At 38.4% G+C, this 18610-nt stretch overlaps 1 protein-coding gene and 1 long non-coding RNA gene across 5 annotated transcripts; one reads left to right on the forward strand and one right to left on the reverse strand.

The window, feature by feature from the left end:
- Nucleotides 1–2224: 2224 nt before the first annotated feature.
- On the forward strand, nt 2225–5118 carry LOC128734661 (methyltransferase-like protein 22). Of its 4 annotated transcripts, none has more exons than XM_053828954.1 (8): nt 2225–2494; nt 2549–2696; nt 2810–2911; nt 2978–3074; nt 3134–3418; nt 3475–3660; nt 3717–3896; nt 3951–5118. In XM_053828954.1, the coding sequence occupies exons 4-8, from the start codon at nt 3002–3004 to the stop codon at nt 4241–4243; spliced, it is 1017 nt and encodes a 338-aa protein (XP_053684929.1). In that variant the 5' UTR covers nt 2225–2494; nt 2549–2696; nt 2810–2911; nt 2978–3001; the 3' UTR covers nt 4244–5118. The 4 variants fall into 4 exon arrangements, with proteins under 4 accessions (XP_053684929.1, XP_053684930.1, XP_053684931.1 ...); XM_053828955.1 differs by having other exon boundaries at nt 2549–2606; XM_053828956.1 differs by lacking the exon at nt 2810–2911 and having other exon boundaries at nt 2549–2606.
- Nucleotides 5119–6980: 1862 nt separating this feature from the next.
- LOC128738474 (uncharacterized) lies at nt 6981–7393 on the reverse strand. Its single transcript, XR_008412117.1, has 3 exons — nt 7291–7393; nt 7155–7225; nt 6981–7092 (listed from the first exon to the last, which is right to left on the reverse strand). It is a non-coding gene; the product is annotated as an uncharacterized LOC128738474 (long non-coding RNA).
- Between the last annotated feature and the right edge of the window lie 11217 nt (nt 7394–18610).

The raw sequence follows: 18610 nt of genomic DNA on the forward strand, positions 1-18610 counted from the left end.
AATAGGATATAAATGCAAGCGACGTAAATGGCTGCTAAATATAAACTGGCGAAATGGCTATTACCGCATCTGGCCAGAGCAACGTAGCGTCACGTGTGGATTGACTCAAAAGCGAAAGTATCGTTCCTAGACGATTGACCTACTGGTGTTAACTGTAAGTTCTATAAATAGGCCTCTACTGCCTGACTATCCAGCTTACTTGAATAGTCGATCTCCGATATATACTAAGGCAAGCTTGAAAAACTCTCACAATTTGACGTTCATAGCATATGAATCGTCAGCGTTAGACGCTGACATTGAACTTTGCAGTGACGTGTGGAACAAGAAGAAATTGGTTGGTATTAGTAAAATTAATCTACATACTATTACAAGCGGTTATTAGTTCGTCAGTTGGGGTGCTCGTTATAGTTGGGCTATCCTCGGGGTCGGAAATAATATTCGAAACACATGATTATTATACGTTGCATGAACAACGCCGTCATCGACTCAAAAACAAGCTAATAGGATAATGGACATACAACCTGTACTCGATTATCTGGGTGTTAACTAGAAATACTCAAAGATGAGAGATACGCGGAAGTAGCCATCTTGGGAGCCTATCGAGCAGCGAGAGTTTTCAAAAGGGAGCCAATCGAACACGCATACTTTTTGCTTAAATGTTTGATTAACAAGTATTGAAATAGTTATTAAATCTACTTAAGCTATTGTCACGCACCTTGCATATTATACTCGGACACAGTGTGTATAAAGCTTTGTAATGCATTTTACACTGACTAAGTTGAAAGATATAACAAAACAGAAGCGGATCATATGTCGACTAACATTTGAAAGGGGCGGATGAGCCAACTGTCAAACAGAACGAGTGAGAGTTCATTTTCCTATGCTGCTTCAGCAAAAAATAACTCTCACTCGTTCTGTTTGACAGTTGGCTTATTTTAATTTTGCGGTTGTATCGCGGTTATCTCCTGAGCGCGTTACCACCACCGCAGCAGGAGGATTTATTATAAGCGCCGCAATATTTTGATATTGCAAATTGCATCAAAGACGCGAAATGCAAGAAACTTGCAGACAGCATGGAAGTAAAATCCCAGCAGCGAGCTTTCAATAATTGATGTCAATTTAATAGAATTGACACTCACAATAAGTTGACAAATATTTGATAGCTCGCTACTGGGATTTTACTTGCAAACTGTTAACAAGATTTTTGCATTTCGCGTTTTTAATGCAATTTGCAATACCCTAAAATTTAATCGGCTGATTGTAGTACCGGAAGTCAAGGAATATCTGTGCTACTATCTGGGAGAGAGGGTTAATCGCGAAAAAGTTTTTCTTTCATTTAACTGTATACACACTCAAAAATTTTTACCGAACAGCGCAATTTTTTGACGAAATTAAAACTGCTGAACTTTCCGTAAAAAATTCGATGATGGATATTAAGGTGAAATTAGTCGTCATCGATTCTGTCAACTTCAAAAGCAGTTTTTTGTTTGAAACAAAAATTCTGTTCATAAAATTATATTCGCTGTGTTCAGATTCGCAAGAAAAATGCAGTATTTACGTTTATATATACATAATCCCGCTTTTGGACCCAAAAACTGCTTCCGAAATTTAGCTCTCCGACGAAAAGTTAATGACTGCTAATTTCCCGTTAACGTTTTCGAACCTTTTGTAACGTTTGGCATCAACGAAATTTTTACCGAACATCCAGCAGTTCTTATTTCGTCAAAAAATTGCGGTGTTCGGTAAAAAAATTTAGTGTGTACACTTATAAAACTTTAAACCTATAACAATTATAGGACCTGAACACATACTTTTCATGTTACTTAAAACATTATATTTATTTGCTTAAATATAAATATCAAAAGAAAATTCTTATTTATTATGAGACAGCCCATAAAAGGTATATGACGTAGAAATTATATTTAAGTGTGAACTGCTATAAAAATTCTGTTTCATATCTTATAGTCGAAAATTATGTGCTCTTGTACATACTTTTAATGGGGCCATAAATGTTATTCATGTATATTCATGTTTTATTCTCGCATTGTTACAGAAACATCTGAACAAGGACTGACATCCCTATTCAGACGTCCAAGCAGAAAGCGTACAGCTAAAATTTCGTGTTTTCACGGCAAACCCACCCTCAGATGAGTGTGTGTTGGTGATAATTGCTAATTTGCGAGCGAAAGGCCTTTTATTTTGTTGTGTAAACAGCGTACAGAAAGTGCAGTGATGGTCAGATAATTCTGCTCGCGGCATACCTCCTGGTCAGAAAGGCCAGAGAGTTCTACCGCGTTGACGGTCAATAACATCGTATTGTGATGATCATTGTTTGTATCAATGGATCCACTAATGCTGTTCGACATGCCTTAATGAACACCAATTCGTAGTCGAGAAATTGTTATTGTTTGAAATATTGCCCACTTGCAACAGGCAGGCCAAAAGAAACTATCAACAAAGTTGTTTGGCACTGTGAACTGTTACTGTTGATTGGGTAGGTATATTGTTCGAGTCGAATCCATCTGATCCCATTTTAAATTTTTTTTAGGTACAAACCGTCAGTAATAACAGTTTAATCATTAGAACACAAACATCAGGACAAAGAGGTAAGATAAAATGCCAATACAATATGAGTTTACGGTGTACAACCTGTGGTGACTATCTGCCAGCTGTTTTGTTGACTGTATAGCGTATAGGTAACTATGGTAACTATATACCAAGCAGCATCCTATGAAAAGCAAGATATTGCTTGCTAATTCAAGCTAAGATTATTTATATACAAAGTTTTGCTCTTTTGTTCCACACTCAGTTTGATGCTCAGTGTGAAGTGTAATAGCGCAGTAGCGTTTAGCTATTCTCTCGGGGTGCCAAAATTGCCGCTCTTAGTTTTCCGGTTACAAATTCGCAATAGGTACTTATGAAAGCTGGTATGAGTTAGACATCTGTTGAATCAAGTCTGATATTGCTGTCTCATTAGGAATTGAAACGATTTATTTAACGGATGGCATCGTTTGAAGTAACTTCGGAACTCTATGCGGAGACAGATTTTGCTACGACCAATTCGGCAAATGGAAGTAAGATGCTATTTTCTAATGTTACCTGCAAACACAATTTCAATTTTGATATTTTACAGACAGCATTTCTAAATTTACATTTACGTATCCATGTAGAGGAGAACAGTTAGATCGTCAAAATAGGAAAGGCAAGAAAGATATGAAAATAGATTTAAATCAGAAGTGTTGCAATAATGGTTTTTATGAGCGAAGCGAATCTTTGAGCTCAGAAACAAAATTAGGTAGCGTGAAAATTTCAAACGGAATTGCCGACAATAGTGAAAACAGTAACAAGGATTGCGTGTTGGCCGACAAAGATGGAGATTTACTTTTAGAAAGGAAACGACAAGGTGTAATTGAAATAGGTAATTATTTAATAAAAAATGCATTATAAAATATTCCTAAATATGTAATATTATAGAGCATCAGAAGTCGACAAATCTTAATCTGGTAGGGTTACAAATTTGGCGAGGTGCTCTGCTTCTAGCAGATTACATTCTACATAACGAAAAAAAATTTAAAAATAGAAAAATACTGGAATTGGGATCAGGCGTAGGACTAACTAGCATAGTGTCAAGCTTTTTCGCTCGCGAAGTAATCTGCACCGGTAAGTGAGATAAAAACGGAAATTTTCAAATGATAACTTGAATATTGTTGAATCAGATATCAATGTTGGAGGATTGTTAGAGCTTATCAAATCCAACATTACACGTAACTCCCATTTGTCAGACCCAGATTGTAACGTGGTCGTTACTGAGCTAGACTTTACAGTTAAATATGAAGATTATTCTGATGATTTAAAAAAACTGTTACAAGATGTGGAATATGTAGTAACTGCTGATGGTAGGTTTTAAATACTCTCTATATATACATACTTATGTGCTTTATTAATTTCAGTTATATACGATGACACCATAACGGAAGCATTTGTTCTTACATTGGAAAATTTATTGCTAGAGCTGCCAAAACTGAAAGGAGTTTTTATAGCATTAGAAAAACGTTATGTATTCACACTGGAAGACATGGATTCTGTCGCGCCAAGCTATGAGCATTTCCTAAGAGTATTTTATAGAAGAAATAATCGATTTGGTATCACACGATGGAAACTATCACAAGTGTCTTTAAGTTTTCCGCGTTATTTTGAGTATGAAAAAGTGAAAGAGCTAGTATTATTGAAAATATCTAACTAGTCAGATGCTTTCTTGTAATAATTTGAGATGATAACACGTCTATTAAAAATGATAATTAATTTATCAAATCAGTTTTCGGGGACTTTTCAAATCGCCGTACATGGCAATGAGGGATTCCCTTCGTGTCTCCTCTCCCGCTTTTCATGGTGATACTTATAAAGCATTGCATGCAGACGTCAGTGATTTTCTTTCGTCTCAAGTTTGACAGTGTTGTGTGGTTTGTTTTGATTACTTATTCGCAAAAAACTGCAAAAATGACAGAAATATATGTTGTGCAAAACTTCTATCATTTTCTGCTTCGGAAAAGTCAGGAATTTCCGGTTTCCGCAAACAAGCGGAACGAATTACTAGTAATAAATCCACTAGCAATAAATTTAGGTTACAAAGGGAATCAAAACAAACCACACAAAAACTTCAAACCAGAGTTGAGATCAGGTACCATGCAAAGGTCTATGCATTCTCGCCTGGGAGAGGCTGTTAGAATCAATAGGAATAGGATCGTAGCAAATGGCCCTGCAATGGATCATTGAAGATTTTTTTTTGTTAGGGGGGACTTAGACTACTTTGTCCATTGAATTGAACTTTTGTAGTATATCCTTATTTGCTGTATGTGTCAGGCAAACCAAACACCATTATACAAGCGATTGGCCATTTGCCGTTACACGTTCCCGGTCAGGTATGATATGGTTTATGAAACCAACCCAGTAAACCGTTTGGTTTGTATATCTCGATTGCAACTGAGGTATACTAAATCGTATCTGAACGAAAAAGTTATATTTTACGCCATATAAGAACATATATGTACCAAAGTGGAGGCGATTTACGTGCGAAAATTTTGACAATTATTTGTAATTCTATTTGTTACAATTTCCTAAATACATGCACAGAAACCAAAACCGTAAAAGAAAAAGACTCTTAGTTCGTTCCGGCCAGCCAATAATCACTCACGAGACGCATAGATGCCCTCAAGCCAAGTACCTTGCTCAAAATATCAGAATAGCTTTCGATAATGGTTGCGACAGTGAAACAAAACATACATTTTACTACTATCTATTTAGCTCGCCATTTACACCTGTCTCTCCTACCTTTTCCTTGCTTACTCTTACATATCACCTGTGCATTTCGTTGGGGGCCCCATAATAACGGCTTACTATTCCTCGACGGATGAACGGTGCTCCAACGTAGACTTAATCTGATGACTCCATCACCCGGACGAAGATACTAGAGAATGATGCTACTGCAAAATCGTCACAGCCGTTCTATCGGCAGTCGTCGCTCTCACCGACGCCGCTTAGCTTCGAGTCACTGAGTGACGTTCACCGTAAAACTTAATCCGTATGCACCGAGGCTCTCGATCGGCTATGCTCGCCGCGCTGCAAACGATGATCGTCCTCGGTGGATCGCATGAGCGCTCTTCGCCCTGCCAAACTGGTACGCTAGAGTCACGACGTCCACTTGCCAAGTTGCATCCAAAATAAAAAAGCCCTGTAACAAACACTGCGTTATCTGCCTGCATCCTGCATCAAAGGATTTGTTATTTACCTCCTTTTGAGGGCTTCTGTTTGCGTTCTGCAAAGGTGTTGACTCTGTTCTGACCTGCTGCGTGCCTTGGAATGAGTTTTCCGTGTGAACCCGTGAACCGTATGAAGTGCTTAGTATTGGACTGCAGATTAAATTTAGGTTAAGTACGACATTCATCCGCGTGCGTATCACATTTTTACCTCTAATCGGAAGATTTACGAATCGTTGTTCTGCTGTACGACCTTGCACGTGAAATACCGTCTGCTGTCTGTGAAATCCAATGTATGCATCAATTGGAATCTCAATTCCAATAGGAATCATGTGATTTTAATAGCTACTTTGTACCGTTTTGTGTCCAAATGCGAGTGTGGACCGATTAATGGTCTATCCGTGGAGGTAATCTTGTTTACGGCACTTAGTTTCACTGGATTAAGGCAACCGAGTTAAAACAAACGTGTTCAGCAGCGATTAACTTGTAGATCATGGACTAAACTAATAATTTATTGTGCCTTGATATTGTGGCGACCTTTTTCTTTAATGGTTCACCGGAAACTGCTTTGTTCTTCGCAGCAGTCAGGGAGAGTACTTTTGAGAGCTAAGCTTAGAGAGTACTTTCTTGTGTGCCTCTATTGAGAGCTAGTATAATGTCGCTTTGCATGTTTTTTTACTGCAGATGCATGGGCTGCGTACTTATAGGTAATGCACTATGAGAAAATTTACGGCATTCGGCATAATTTCGATGTGTAACATATTTTGCGTAGTTTTTATAACACGCAACTAAATACTCCTGAATATTGCCCCTTTTATGACTATTTAGACTACTGTGATAATCATTTAATGCACCGTACCGCATTTTGCACTGTTAATCTGACACTAGAGTGGCTTTTAGTTTGATCTACTAGTGAGTTTGACTTCTTTTTCTTTCTTCCTCTTCTTTTTCTTTCTTCCTCTTCTTTTTCTTTCTTCTTCAGTTCAGTTCAGTTTCTTTGAGCAAAATCGTGTGCGAGATTCGACTGTGATAATCGTGTAAATCGGGGTAGTCTAAATAGGAGCAAATGTCGCAATATAAGATTAAGATATAATCAAATATTGCAATCGTCTATACTGCTTTATAATTCACAGTTATGAATTGTGTTGTGACGCCGCAGAATAAAAAACGATCTTTGCAATTCGAGCCTTTTTAGCGTCGATCAAAACTAAAAATATATTTCGACCGTTAGTATTATTTTTGTCTTAATGTTTTTCTTGCTTTCTACTCACATTATTGTTTTCTATCTGCCTTTATGTGAACTTCTTTTCCTGTCGTTCGTCGTTCAACTTGAACCACCCTAATGAATATATTTCCGGCTTTAGTTTCATTTGTTACTATAATGCATTATCAATTACTCACAATTCCGCTATTTGTAGTGTTGTAGTGTTTTTACTTTTCCGTTTTAATCGTTTCCGTATGTACACTCGTACCTATAGTTATGAATCAATGGTTGTAAAAACATCAAAGTCCATCAAATTCTCTTCATTAGACTTACTCAAACTATGTTGCTTTTCCTAAACACTTTCCGCGAACAAAACAACTATCCTTCTCGCGCTTCCTTTAAAACTCACTTTAAGAAATCTGTCCAACTTTTATGCTTTCTAAATCTTCCAATTAGCTTTATATTTCCCTATTAACAAGTTTAACTTCAACTATCTAGGATGACTTTCAATTTTCCACAACTTTTCTTCTCTCCACTGTTTATTTTCTTCTGACTTGTTTATTTTTCTGACAACCATCCGACTGCCAGCTAGCATGGCTGTCAACTTAAGTTCGTTGCGCGAGGGCCTCACCAGTGTGGCCAGAACAAATTGTATATGAAGACGATGAAGACACGCATGACTGCAAAACAACTTATTGTTCACTTCGATTTGACATACTCTAATCATTATACAAGTCCAAAGTGAAATTGACATGAAAACGATTTAATGAGAACTTTCTATTACGATTTTGTGTTATCTGGGAATAACCTTCCCGGGATTAGCAGACCAAAGCTCACCGGGAGATAAACACCTCTTGTCGAGAAATTTAAATCTGCTCGTATATAACGCACCACAACTGCATAACAGTTGTGCGACATCATCACTATAGTTTCCCAACTAATTTGACATAAGTTTTATCCAAGTGGGGACCTTTCGCTTGGATGTCTGTTCTCTGTGGTACTACTGAGTGAAATTCACTGGAAACTGGAAATCCAGAACTTTCGGCTAGCTGCGAACATTGTGTGCGATTGGTCAGTTAGTTAGCAGTGATGTGATTAGTTAGCAGCAGCAGTGATTAGTTAACAGCAGAAGTGGTTCGTGCTAGTACTTTTGACACCCCGTCTTTAGTTTACGCATATAGTACTACTTCCTGAGCTTATCGCTACTTTAAGTCACTCACTGTCTGTGCACGTATATTTTTCATCCAAAAAACAAAAAGCAGCAGTAGATGGCACGAGAAGAAGTGGGGTTTTTGCGCACCGGCAGCGGGAGCTGGTCACGCGATTACGGCACAGAGAACAGACATCCATTCAGGAACAAATTTTTCGGGAATTTTTGGATAAAATTTCAAATTAAAATCACCTAATATGCTAGCGACACCACCACTATAGTTTCCCAACTAAATGATTCATTTGATTTGCCCACTGACAACCTTTGGCTTCTCTGGCGCTAGTATATATAGACTATATGCGTTATGCTAGCGCCAGAAGCTAGCTGTTGTGAGTTTAGTGTAGAATTTCATGCGCCTTTAGCGACACCATCACTATAGTTTCCCAACTAATTTGACATAAGTTTTATCCAAGTGGGGACCTTTCGCTTGGATGTCTGTTCTCTGTGATTACGGTACGTCGCTACCAGCAGTGGTGGTATCGCCACTATGCCACCCGACCATAACAATTCTGGTGGCTTTAGCTCGACGCTATTCATTTCGCTGAGCAAATCTATTGTGAGTAACTCGCAAAGCGTCAAGCAGAGCTGGTTGCCTTGGACGAGGGATAACGACACGCCGAGGGAGAAGATACATACCGTCCAAACAACAACAAATAAAAGGATTGCCACGACCAGCAAAGACTTGTCTCGGCTAAAAGTGGTTATGAAAATTTTTTCTATTCTTACTCTGTAAAAAAAAGAAATAAAGTGTACCTAATATAAATTTATATAAATTATAAAGTGTAAAGTATAAAGTGTCATTCAAGTTATTGGTGTTATTGGCTGCCATCAAGCACTTTTTATTCCACACCTGCTCTTGGTGGTGCTACTGATACGTTTGTACGACGATTAATCGACACATATTTCACACTTGCTCTCAACAACGCAGCAGATACGTTTGCGCAACTTTCATTCGACCCTTATTCCATCACTATTCCACACTTGCTCTCAGCAATGCTGCTAATTCGTTTGCGCAACATTCATTCCACTTTTATTCTGCACTTGCTGTCAGCAATGCTGCTGATACGTTTGCGCCACGTTTATTCCATCCTTATTCCACTACTACCGTCTGCCGGGGTGAGATTGTGCCAAAAAAGCATGCCTTTTCGTTCTTTAGCCTGTTACACACACAATTTAGCAATTAAATTGACTCAAAGCCTGTCAATATATACTTCAATGTTTAGTTAACACTTGCCGTAGAGATGGTTTAGTTACAATGGATTCTGATTATATTATAAGTATATGAACTTTGGCACAATCTCACCCCTTCTAGGGGGTGACATTGTGCCAAAAACATAACATCATGTTAAATACTTATAAAACAACGTAGAACAAGCATCTATGTGCAATACACATAAATAATATTGTGAAACAGTTCGTATTGGGCCGTCCATGAGCTATGTGGACTATTAGAGATTGGGGGTCGGCCAAAAATAACGAAAATTACAAATCAATACCTGAAAAAATGAGTTTCTGTTTGAATTATCCTCATGGACTCAAAAACTACTGAACCGATCGGCGTGAAAATTTGTATACATAGGTTTTTGGGGCCGGGAAAGGTTCTTATGATGGTTCCAGACCTCTCTCTCCTCTGGAAGGGGAGCCCCATACAAATGAAATATAAATTTCTGCATAACTTGAAAACTAATCAAGGAAATGGAACCAAATTTGGCATGTTGTGATTTTTGGAGGTAAGGTTTTTTTCTATGATGGTTCGAGACCACTCCTCCCTCTGGAAAAAACGAAGAAGAAACAAGGTGGGCGAAAAATCTTAGAGGACTTATCTATTTGATCATTTCAAAAGGTTAATCATGTAGAATTCGTTCAAGAACATGCAGAAACAAGACAGGTGATTGCAAACTCCCTTGAAAACAGTCAGTGTATATAAGGTATAACAAATTTCGCTTATTTTGAAGAGTTTATTCTGACCCTTCTAAACAAAAGTTAAATTACAATGAAACATGCCTTTTTAAGCAAGTTTTATTAATGATCAACAAATATTAAAAGATAAACAGAAATTTACTTCTGTTTTTTACGTCTGGTAGTCATATTCAGCTGTTTCTTTGGGGGTTCATTCTCCTTATTGTGACCTTCTTTCGTTGCCGTACGGCCACCAGGATGAATTTTCAACTTCGGACGTTTTGGTGTGATGTTCTGACCCTCGTTCTTCCGCTTTTCGTACTCATGGATCTCTTCAGCCGTAATACTGGATCCAGCAGGGATGTCGAACTTCTTTCGTCTCTTCCGTGTTCCACCCTTCAAGACAACTACTCGCTTCGAATTCAAAAACCCCTTGAAACTGTCTTCGATGGCAACAGGAGAACTGGATACAGCATTGATGCTTTTCAGCAGAGGTTCTACGCTGGTTGGATAAATGCCACATTTCTTAAATCCGGCCTGGAGATTGACTTTTTGGTTCTCCTTAAGGCTATCTAAGAGATTCTGAAGCAAGAGTGGGAAATCTGCCTTTTGGAGGGTCGATGCAGAAGAGTTATTTTGTTCTTTATAAGCCCGCAAAAGTTTTCTCCAGTTACGTTTCATTGTCCCAAAGAATGCTACATCGAGTGGCTGTGTGAGGTGGGTCGAATTCGGGGGAAGACACGTGAAGATTATATTGTTCGATTCGCATAGTTGAAGCACACGTGGCGAGAAGTGAGAACTAACATTATCCCCAATCAGAACTTTTTTCTCGTCCAGTTTCTTTAGGATGGGGAGCATATGAAATTCAAACCAGTTTACGAAAGTCGCTCCATCGAACCATCCACTTTTCGAGTTGTTATATCTTGCTCCAGGTGGCCCGTTCTCAACCCAGGTGTTCCAAAGCTTAGCTGATTTGTAAACCACTTAGGGAGGGTGCAGGTCCCCTGCCGCACTACCTGACATCATTAGTGAAATACTGCTTTTTGACGTGTTCAAAATATTTCCCGGATATTTAACACCTCTTTGCACAATACACTTCCGAGCACCAGGATCGTCTGTCAGGTTCGTCTCATCATAATTGATGATGTTTTGTGGGGGAATATCGGCTGTCACATTTCTTAAATTATTAATGTAATTCGTCAAGATCTCCGGTGTAATAGCTGCCCGATTTTTTTTAATATTAGGAACGAAGCGTACAGAAAGGTCGGAGTGCCGATTAAGGAACGATTTAGCCCAATCTGGGCCAGGATAGTTGTCTTTGAAGCGATCAACGGTTCTGCCGACCTTGACGAGGTAGTCCTTGACAACATGCCGTAAATCTTCCTCGTTCACAGGAAACCCCGCGTCACACATAGCTACCAAGCATTTCACAAAAATGTCTTCTTCCTCTGGTGAGAATAAAGTTTGACCACCGAACAGTTTGTTACGATTACCGTGAAGCTTGTTAAAAATGGTGCTCCTTGGAATTCCAAACTTTTCGGCCGCTTCCCGGTGAATCATACCATTTTTGATTGCCTTAAGACACAAATCCAACTTGTCCTTGGGGTAATTTTGGTAAGACCGTGACCCAGGAATGCGCCTATGTTTGCGAACCATTCTCTGTAAGTTAAATGATAGTTTTAATTACTATAATTAATATATGACTTAGCAGACTTACGACGCTGTTTGCTCTAAAAAAGATAATACAATGTAATCTGTCAAAATATTGTGCTCGCTTGTAAGCCATACGAGTGTATTAGTGTACGCCGGCGTATTTTTGTTGTGTGTATGAATTTCATACACTGGGTGGCTCATTATAGCTTGGCACAATCTCGCCCCAGTGAAGCGCGGAAAGTGCATAACGTAGGAAAATGTTTTTTTCGTAAACAAAAGCCAACTAACGCATAATAACCTTTCACTACATTATAAATGAATACTTTATATACATTCAGAATAGCAAGTTGATGCGATTTCATATTTGGGTTTGTTTATATGGGACATTTTTTGGTAACGTTTTTTTCGAGTATTTTTGACCCTGAACTTTGAAACACTATTTACGCCAAATCGTTCGTTAATATTATCTGTGTTCCCTTCCAAGTTATTAATTAATATGTTATGTTTCAAATCATTTTGAATTTGAGTCCCCAATTTTCATGGTTTTAATATATTTTCTTAAAGAAACATTTTCGGTTTTTAGCACAATCTCACCCCCGTGGCACAATGTCACCCCGGATGGCGGTATTCTACACGTGCTTTCTGTAATACTGCTGATACGTTTGCACAATGCTTATTCCACTTTTACTCCACAATTGATCTTAGCTGATACGGTAGCTTTTAAGCGACCGGTATTCCACACCTGCTCTTAGCTGTGCTGCTGATACGTTTGCACAATGCCTATTCGACTCTCATTCCACACTTAAATAACAACATGTAGGGTAACCAACCTATTTTGGACCCCATCAGCAGCTGTACATAATTTGGACACTTGCATTTGATTTTGCTGTAAGTGTCCAAATTATGTACAGCTGCTGAGGGGGTCCAAAATACGTTGGTTACCCTAGATGTTGACTAGAAGCTAGGAAAAATGTGAGATATAACGTTTAAACAACGCGTACTTCAGCAAATTCGCTTATTCAGCACCGGATGCTACCACACAACTCTTATTCCACACCTGCTCTTTTAAGTGCATCCGCTTTGCTCCTTGGGTATGAAATACTCACAGAACTTCTTAAAGCATTTAGTTCCACGTAACCAGCTTTTTACGCGCTATAATGGCGGACGCTATAAATTGTGTTCGTAATATGCGAACAATCTTTTTGACAACTCTGCATACATCAAAACTGGGCACTCTTCTCCTGTACGGCAGTGTTGCTCTTTCTTTCGTTTACGCAAAAGAAGGAGAGCAATAGTTTTGTTTACATTTCGCATAATTCTGATCTCCTTCTTTGGCGTAAACGAAAGAAAGAGCACGGTAGTGTTTATTTGTTTATTTATTTATTTATTGAATAAAATTCATCTGACAAAATATTGTCTTAATGAAAAATAAAACGAACACAGGATCATGATAGTCTTCTCATAAAAACATGCAATGGAATGTTAAAGTCAAAAATGCTGTAAGCGAGATTGAATGCACTGGCAATGGCACGGATTGGCTCATTTTGTCCGTATTGTCGACTACGAACTGCGAGGTGTAAAAAGTTGCGTTGACGTATAACTCTTTTTGGAGCATAGAAGTAAAACTGCCAGAGTAGTTCAGGCGAATCGACTTCCGAAGTGATGATCTTAGCAGCAAAGAGAGCTTGTGCGATGAATCTTCTCCGTTCTAGGGTATCAATTCCAAGTAGCCGACAGCGATCAGTGTAGGAAGGCAGGTTCGTAGCATCATGCCATGGTAGCCAACGAAGTGCGTAGCGAACAAACCTTTTTTGTACCCGCTCGAATCTAGCAATCCAACACGCTTGGTATGGACACCATACCACACTACTAAACTCAAGAACTGAGCGGACTAGTGCCCAATACAACGCCCGTAGGCACAGCGGGTCGCGAAAGTCTTCGGAGATTTTGAATATAAAACCAAGTTGTCTGTTGGCTTTCGTCAGAATGTCGTTGTAGTGAGGTTTGAAGGTCAACTCACAGTCAAGAGTAACTCTCAAGTCTCTAATTTGGTAGACCCGTTGCAGTCTGTGTCCCGCAATTGAATAAGTAAACATGATCGGTTTCTGTCTACGGTGAAAGGTTATCACATTGCATTTGTTGATACTAAGTGTCAAAAAATTCCGGGAGCACCAACTCTGCATACGTGTTGCAAGAGAAGAGTGCCAGATTTGATGTATGCAGAGTTGTCAAAAAGATTGTTCGCATATTACGATCACAATTTATAGCGGCCACCATTATAGCGCGTAAAAAGCTGGATACTTGATATACACTACTAATCAGCAAGAAAGTTCCACGGAACTGAATCTGAACTAATTATGAACTTTCGAGTTCGCGTGTCAAGTAATATTCGAACTTTTGGTTGCTTGGGAACGTATCGTAACGGAACGTCAGTGATGGTCGCATGCATTTTCAATGTGCGCATTCACACGCGTCCGGAACGTCATATCACGGAACGGCAAGGTACTCGCAAGCAGGGATGGCCAGCACCTCAACTTGCAGCGGGTGCGAAGAGTGATTCACACAGTTCTCTCAGCGAATAGCAAGGATGCAGAGGTATAATCATTAGTTCACTGGCTCCTAGATGCAGTGTAAGTGGCAATGGAACTGACGACAGCGTCTTTTCTTCTCCGAAACACCGCACAAAGCGGACATGAAAACAACTACACTGCCACTGTGAAGGCCACTTCACTGGCAGTGGCAGTGGCTTCACTGTGAGATACAAGTGTGACTTGGCTGTGCGATCCTTACTGTGAATTCACACTTCATAGAACTGTATAGTTCACCAGCGCGCTGCAGTGGTAAAGATACTGAGAAGTCACTTGGAAGCAGTTTATTGGGGAGTACGCTTTGTGTTGTTCCGTTTCGATGAGCTACACAGAAATCTAAATGCTTCTATGATGCATGTCAATGAATGACTTTTTCGCGTGGAGCTGGCGGTTATAGGATATTTCGAACAATCATATTTTTATTGCCGTAGGACTACGTCTTACCGCAGATTGCCAAAAACTTACTTGCACCGGACAAATAGCTCTAAGCGAACTTTTCAAAGATAAAATAGTTGCAATCGTTGATTAATAATATTTAGTCTATTTCCTACGCATTTACATTCTATTTTTTCATTTCCAAAAAGGGACTCGATTTTAGCACGGTTTCGAAATCCTACTGTATTACAAATCACACCTGGTTGTCCGCGCTCCATTCTGGTCCGATTTTCGAATAGATTCTATTGTTGCCATCAACGTAAAAACCGCGTGGGTTATTCCAAACTACCATATAAGGATTTAATTGTCTCGATATTGGTGTTTATGGCATATACGAAATAATTTTTGATTTGATTTTTAACGGCTAAACATTTAATTATGAATAAAATACACCAATGTTGCATGTTGTAGTATAATCGACGCATTTAGTTAATAATCGAGTCCGACATGATTTCGTTCAACCATTTTCGCGGTATTAGCAAGTAGGCACTATCTAAAAACTGACATGTAGCATGTAGCATGTTTTTATAATTTTCCCAACATTAATGTTGCCCGATGTTTCTAAGAAACTTTGGCCACACCCCACAAATATTAGGATGGCGACAGAAGTAACATTGATCAAAAATGAACAAGTCGCACCTTAATTAACATTGACACAAAACATTGAACAGTAGGCGAGAGTAGTCAACAGTGAGTCAACGGGAATAGCTAAGTCATAAAACAAGATCCATGATATTTACATGGAAAGTGAAGTTTGTGAACCTACATCGTATAATGCAGTTTGAAAAAAAAATGTTGATTTTTAAATATATTTTTCAACAAAAATCAATTTTAGGGGGTCAACATAAATTTTTTTGCGATCATTTTTAAGTGATGTTCAACAACAAATACATATTAAATTAAAACTAAAATTACTGCACGGCATCACATAGTAATAATAGTTAATATTAAAAAAACATTGTCCGCTAGTTCACTATTTTTTATAAAACATTCCTATTAGCAACGGTGACACACAGAGATGCGGGGGACACTTAGACATAGGGATAACCTGTAAATAAATGTGTTAGTTAACACTCCATTAGTCGCGCAGCTAAGCACAATGTAATTTCTTTTTTCTTGTTCATTCAGGTATATGCTTCAACTAATGCTTGTGGGATATTAATTTATCAAACATAAGGTGTTTGTCACAAGACAAGTCAATTGCATACGTTGTGTAATTTCTGAGAAAAAGGTACATAAAGTTTGAAAATCGTGTTTTCCAGGAGCGGCGTTTTATTCGGCGTGGTTGTTTTACGCCGCACTGGAATGCTTATGTGTATGACTTTGTGTATGATTTTTTTTCAAATAAGGCCATTGCAAATAATTTCAAAAGTTTTTGGGTTCTACAGCCTGAAAAACTCGAAAAATGAGTGTACGAGTTGAGTTAATGCTTCTAGCACGAAACAGAAATAGAAATTCGAACAACGGAGTTTCAGAATATCGGTAAAAATGCCTAAGATTAATATATTTTTTTTTGCTCGAAAAAAAAAACGAAAGAAAAATTTTTCGGCCGATTTTCGGAAATTTCGTTGTTTGAATTTCCATTTTTGTTTCGTGCTAGAAGCATTAACTCAACTCGTACACTCATTTTTCGAGTTTTTCAAGCTGTAGAGCCCACAGACAATTGATTTTATGCAAAAAATGAACTCATACCCTACAACTTACTTTTTGCCCCCCTGATTTTTCAAGCCAATTTCCAAGGGGGGGGGGCAAAAACTTTTGAAATTATTTGCAATGGCCTAACTTTTAAACGAAACCTCGGACTGCAAAACAATTCAATAGTGATCAGTAACACCTTTCAAACAAGCTTAACGGCGATCAAATCGGTTAAGCCATATCCGAGAAACAGATAACTAAAGTCAAGAGTTACAACACACACACACACACACACACACACACACACACACACACACACACACACACACACACACACACACACACACACACACACACACATACACACACACACACACACACACACACACACACACACACACACACACACACACACACACACACACACACACACACACATACACACACATACACACACACACACACACACACACACACACACACACACACACACACACACACACACACATTTTTAATCGTTTATGTCCCCTTAAACAACACATTCGACTAAAGATTGAGACCTGTGAGTTCGACTCTCACCCTCGGTCTATTCGCTCTAAGTCTATATTTTTGGCCTAATATTAAGAAAATAGGATATTTTCAATTATCTTAAACTTCGCATATGCAGTATGCTGCAACTGCAACAAAAATCCTGACAATGCTAAAACCCTAAAATATTAGTTGGTACTTGTCACCTAGCTTGTCACCATAAATTGCAAAATATAATTACTGTTTATTTCAAGCACAGAGAACAGACTACCAGGTAATCGACAAAAAGTGTGTAAAAGGTTTTTATGTAATCTACGAGTAATCCTTCAATAGAGCACCCCTCGAGCAGTAAGTGGCAAACTAAATCTTGATGTCGCTGCCATCACTGCTATGTAACTCCAGCACAAAGAAATATTGATAAAGGTACATGGATATTTTTTGTTGCGTTTGGCAAACTATTTCTGGAGGGCGCCACCGACAGATTTTACACACGAAAAATCGATTACGTCCTTCGAGCCTGTTAATCTGTTCTCTGTGTTTCAAGGATTATTTGTTTCGAATTGATAGATATCTTATTCAAAATTTATACTATTTTATTCAAACTCACTTGCTGCATCGAACGGAAAAATATGCTAGGGGTATTCACGTAGCGCTAGCAATGTTGCGTATATGATGTATTACGAATTTATACTGCCGCTATTTACATAACAGTCCATCTCCATAGAAACTGGGACTGTTATGCGAATAGCGGCAGTATATACACGAAATACATCATCTATGTAACATAGCAAGCGCTACGCGAATACTACTGCTATGTCTTCTATTCCGTGCCGTCTTGCATTTGTGTGATATCTACGCAGTTTTGGCTGTTCGTGCCAGCGCACGCTTCCTCTGTGCGAACTAGCGAAACACGATGGAAAAGAGGAGACTAACAAGTGTGAGTGTGAAGAAACAACACACTCACCTTTGAGTACGCTGCACCGACGCTGTGTGGCAAAGTAAATTGATATATACCAGGTATATGACAATGCGAGCTGTCATATACACTTTGCACTAACACATCTACACTAGTTCTAAGATTTCGAGCATTTTGTATGGAAAATTAGTTAATTTTTTAAAAAAATCGTTGGATACGCAAAATTTGTCTATTTTTTCTCTCACAGTTTTTATGTTTATGCTTAGAACATTATATCTAGTATGTATTTTCATGAATACAATGAAGTGCAACATTCCAAATTGCAAGCGGTAATTTTTTTGTCAAAACGGTATCAAGATATCTCAAAGAAATGTCGTTATATCGCTTTCCTACAAGTAGTAAAACAAAAAAGATTTTTTTTAAAATGCTCGGACATGATTGTTCAATAAGCAGCATGAGCAACATTGTTATCCGCCCGCGATATTTTTCGTCTGATTTCTGGTAAGCTTTTAAAGTGTTAATTATCTTCTAAGACCGTTTTGTAGCAATCTAAGATTACTTTTTATGGTTTTCTACGTAGTGTTGAGACGGGTAAATTTATGATAAAAAGGTATCATCTTGGAACAGTGACTTCAACTTAAGGATTTTCAAGCAGTAGCACAAGCATCTATTCGAATAAAACTATTTTTTAAAAGAAGACATCAAAGGCAGATATTCAAGAGCATCATGCAAGCAAAATGTTGGATGGAACGTGTTTTAATTTAAGCAACCTTATACCGTATTGATCGT

The sequence above is a fragment of the Sabethes cyaneus genome, chromosome 2, assembly GCF_943734655.1.
Source record: "Sabethes cyaneus chromosome 2, idSabCyanKW18_F2, whole genome shotgun sequence".
In the NCBI taxonomy this organism is placed as follows: Eukaryota; Metazoa; Arthropoda; class Insecta; order Diptera; family Culicidae; genus Sabethes; species Sabethes cyaneus.

Bases quoted from the DNA above. Each gene is read 5' to 3' on its own strand.
- LOC128734661 (XM_053828952.1), top strand. From the start codon at position 3,002: ATGGCATCGTTTGAAGTAACTTCGGAACTCTATGCGGAGACAGATTTT. The intron at 3,075-3,133 runs GTAAGATGCTAT...GATATTTTACAG, and splicing joins GACCAATTCGGCAAATGGAA to ACAGCATTTCTAAATTTACA. The intron at 3,419-3,474 runs GTAATTATTTAA...GTAATATTATAG, and splicing joins ACAAGGTGTAATTGAAATAG to AGCATCAGAAGTCGACAAAT.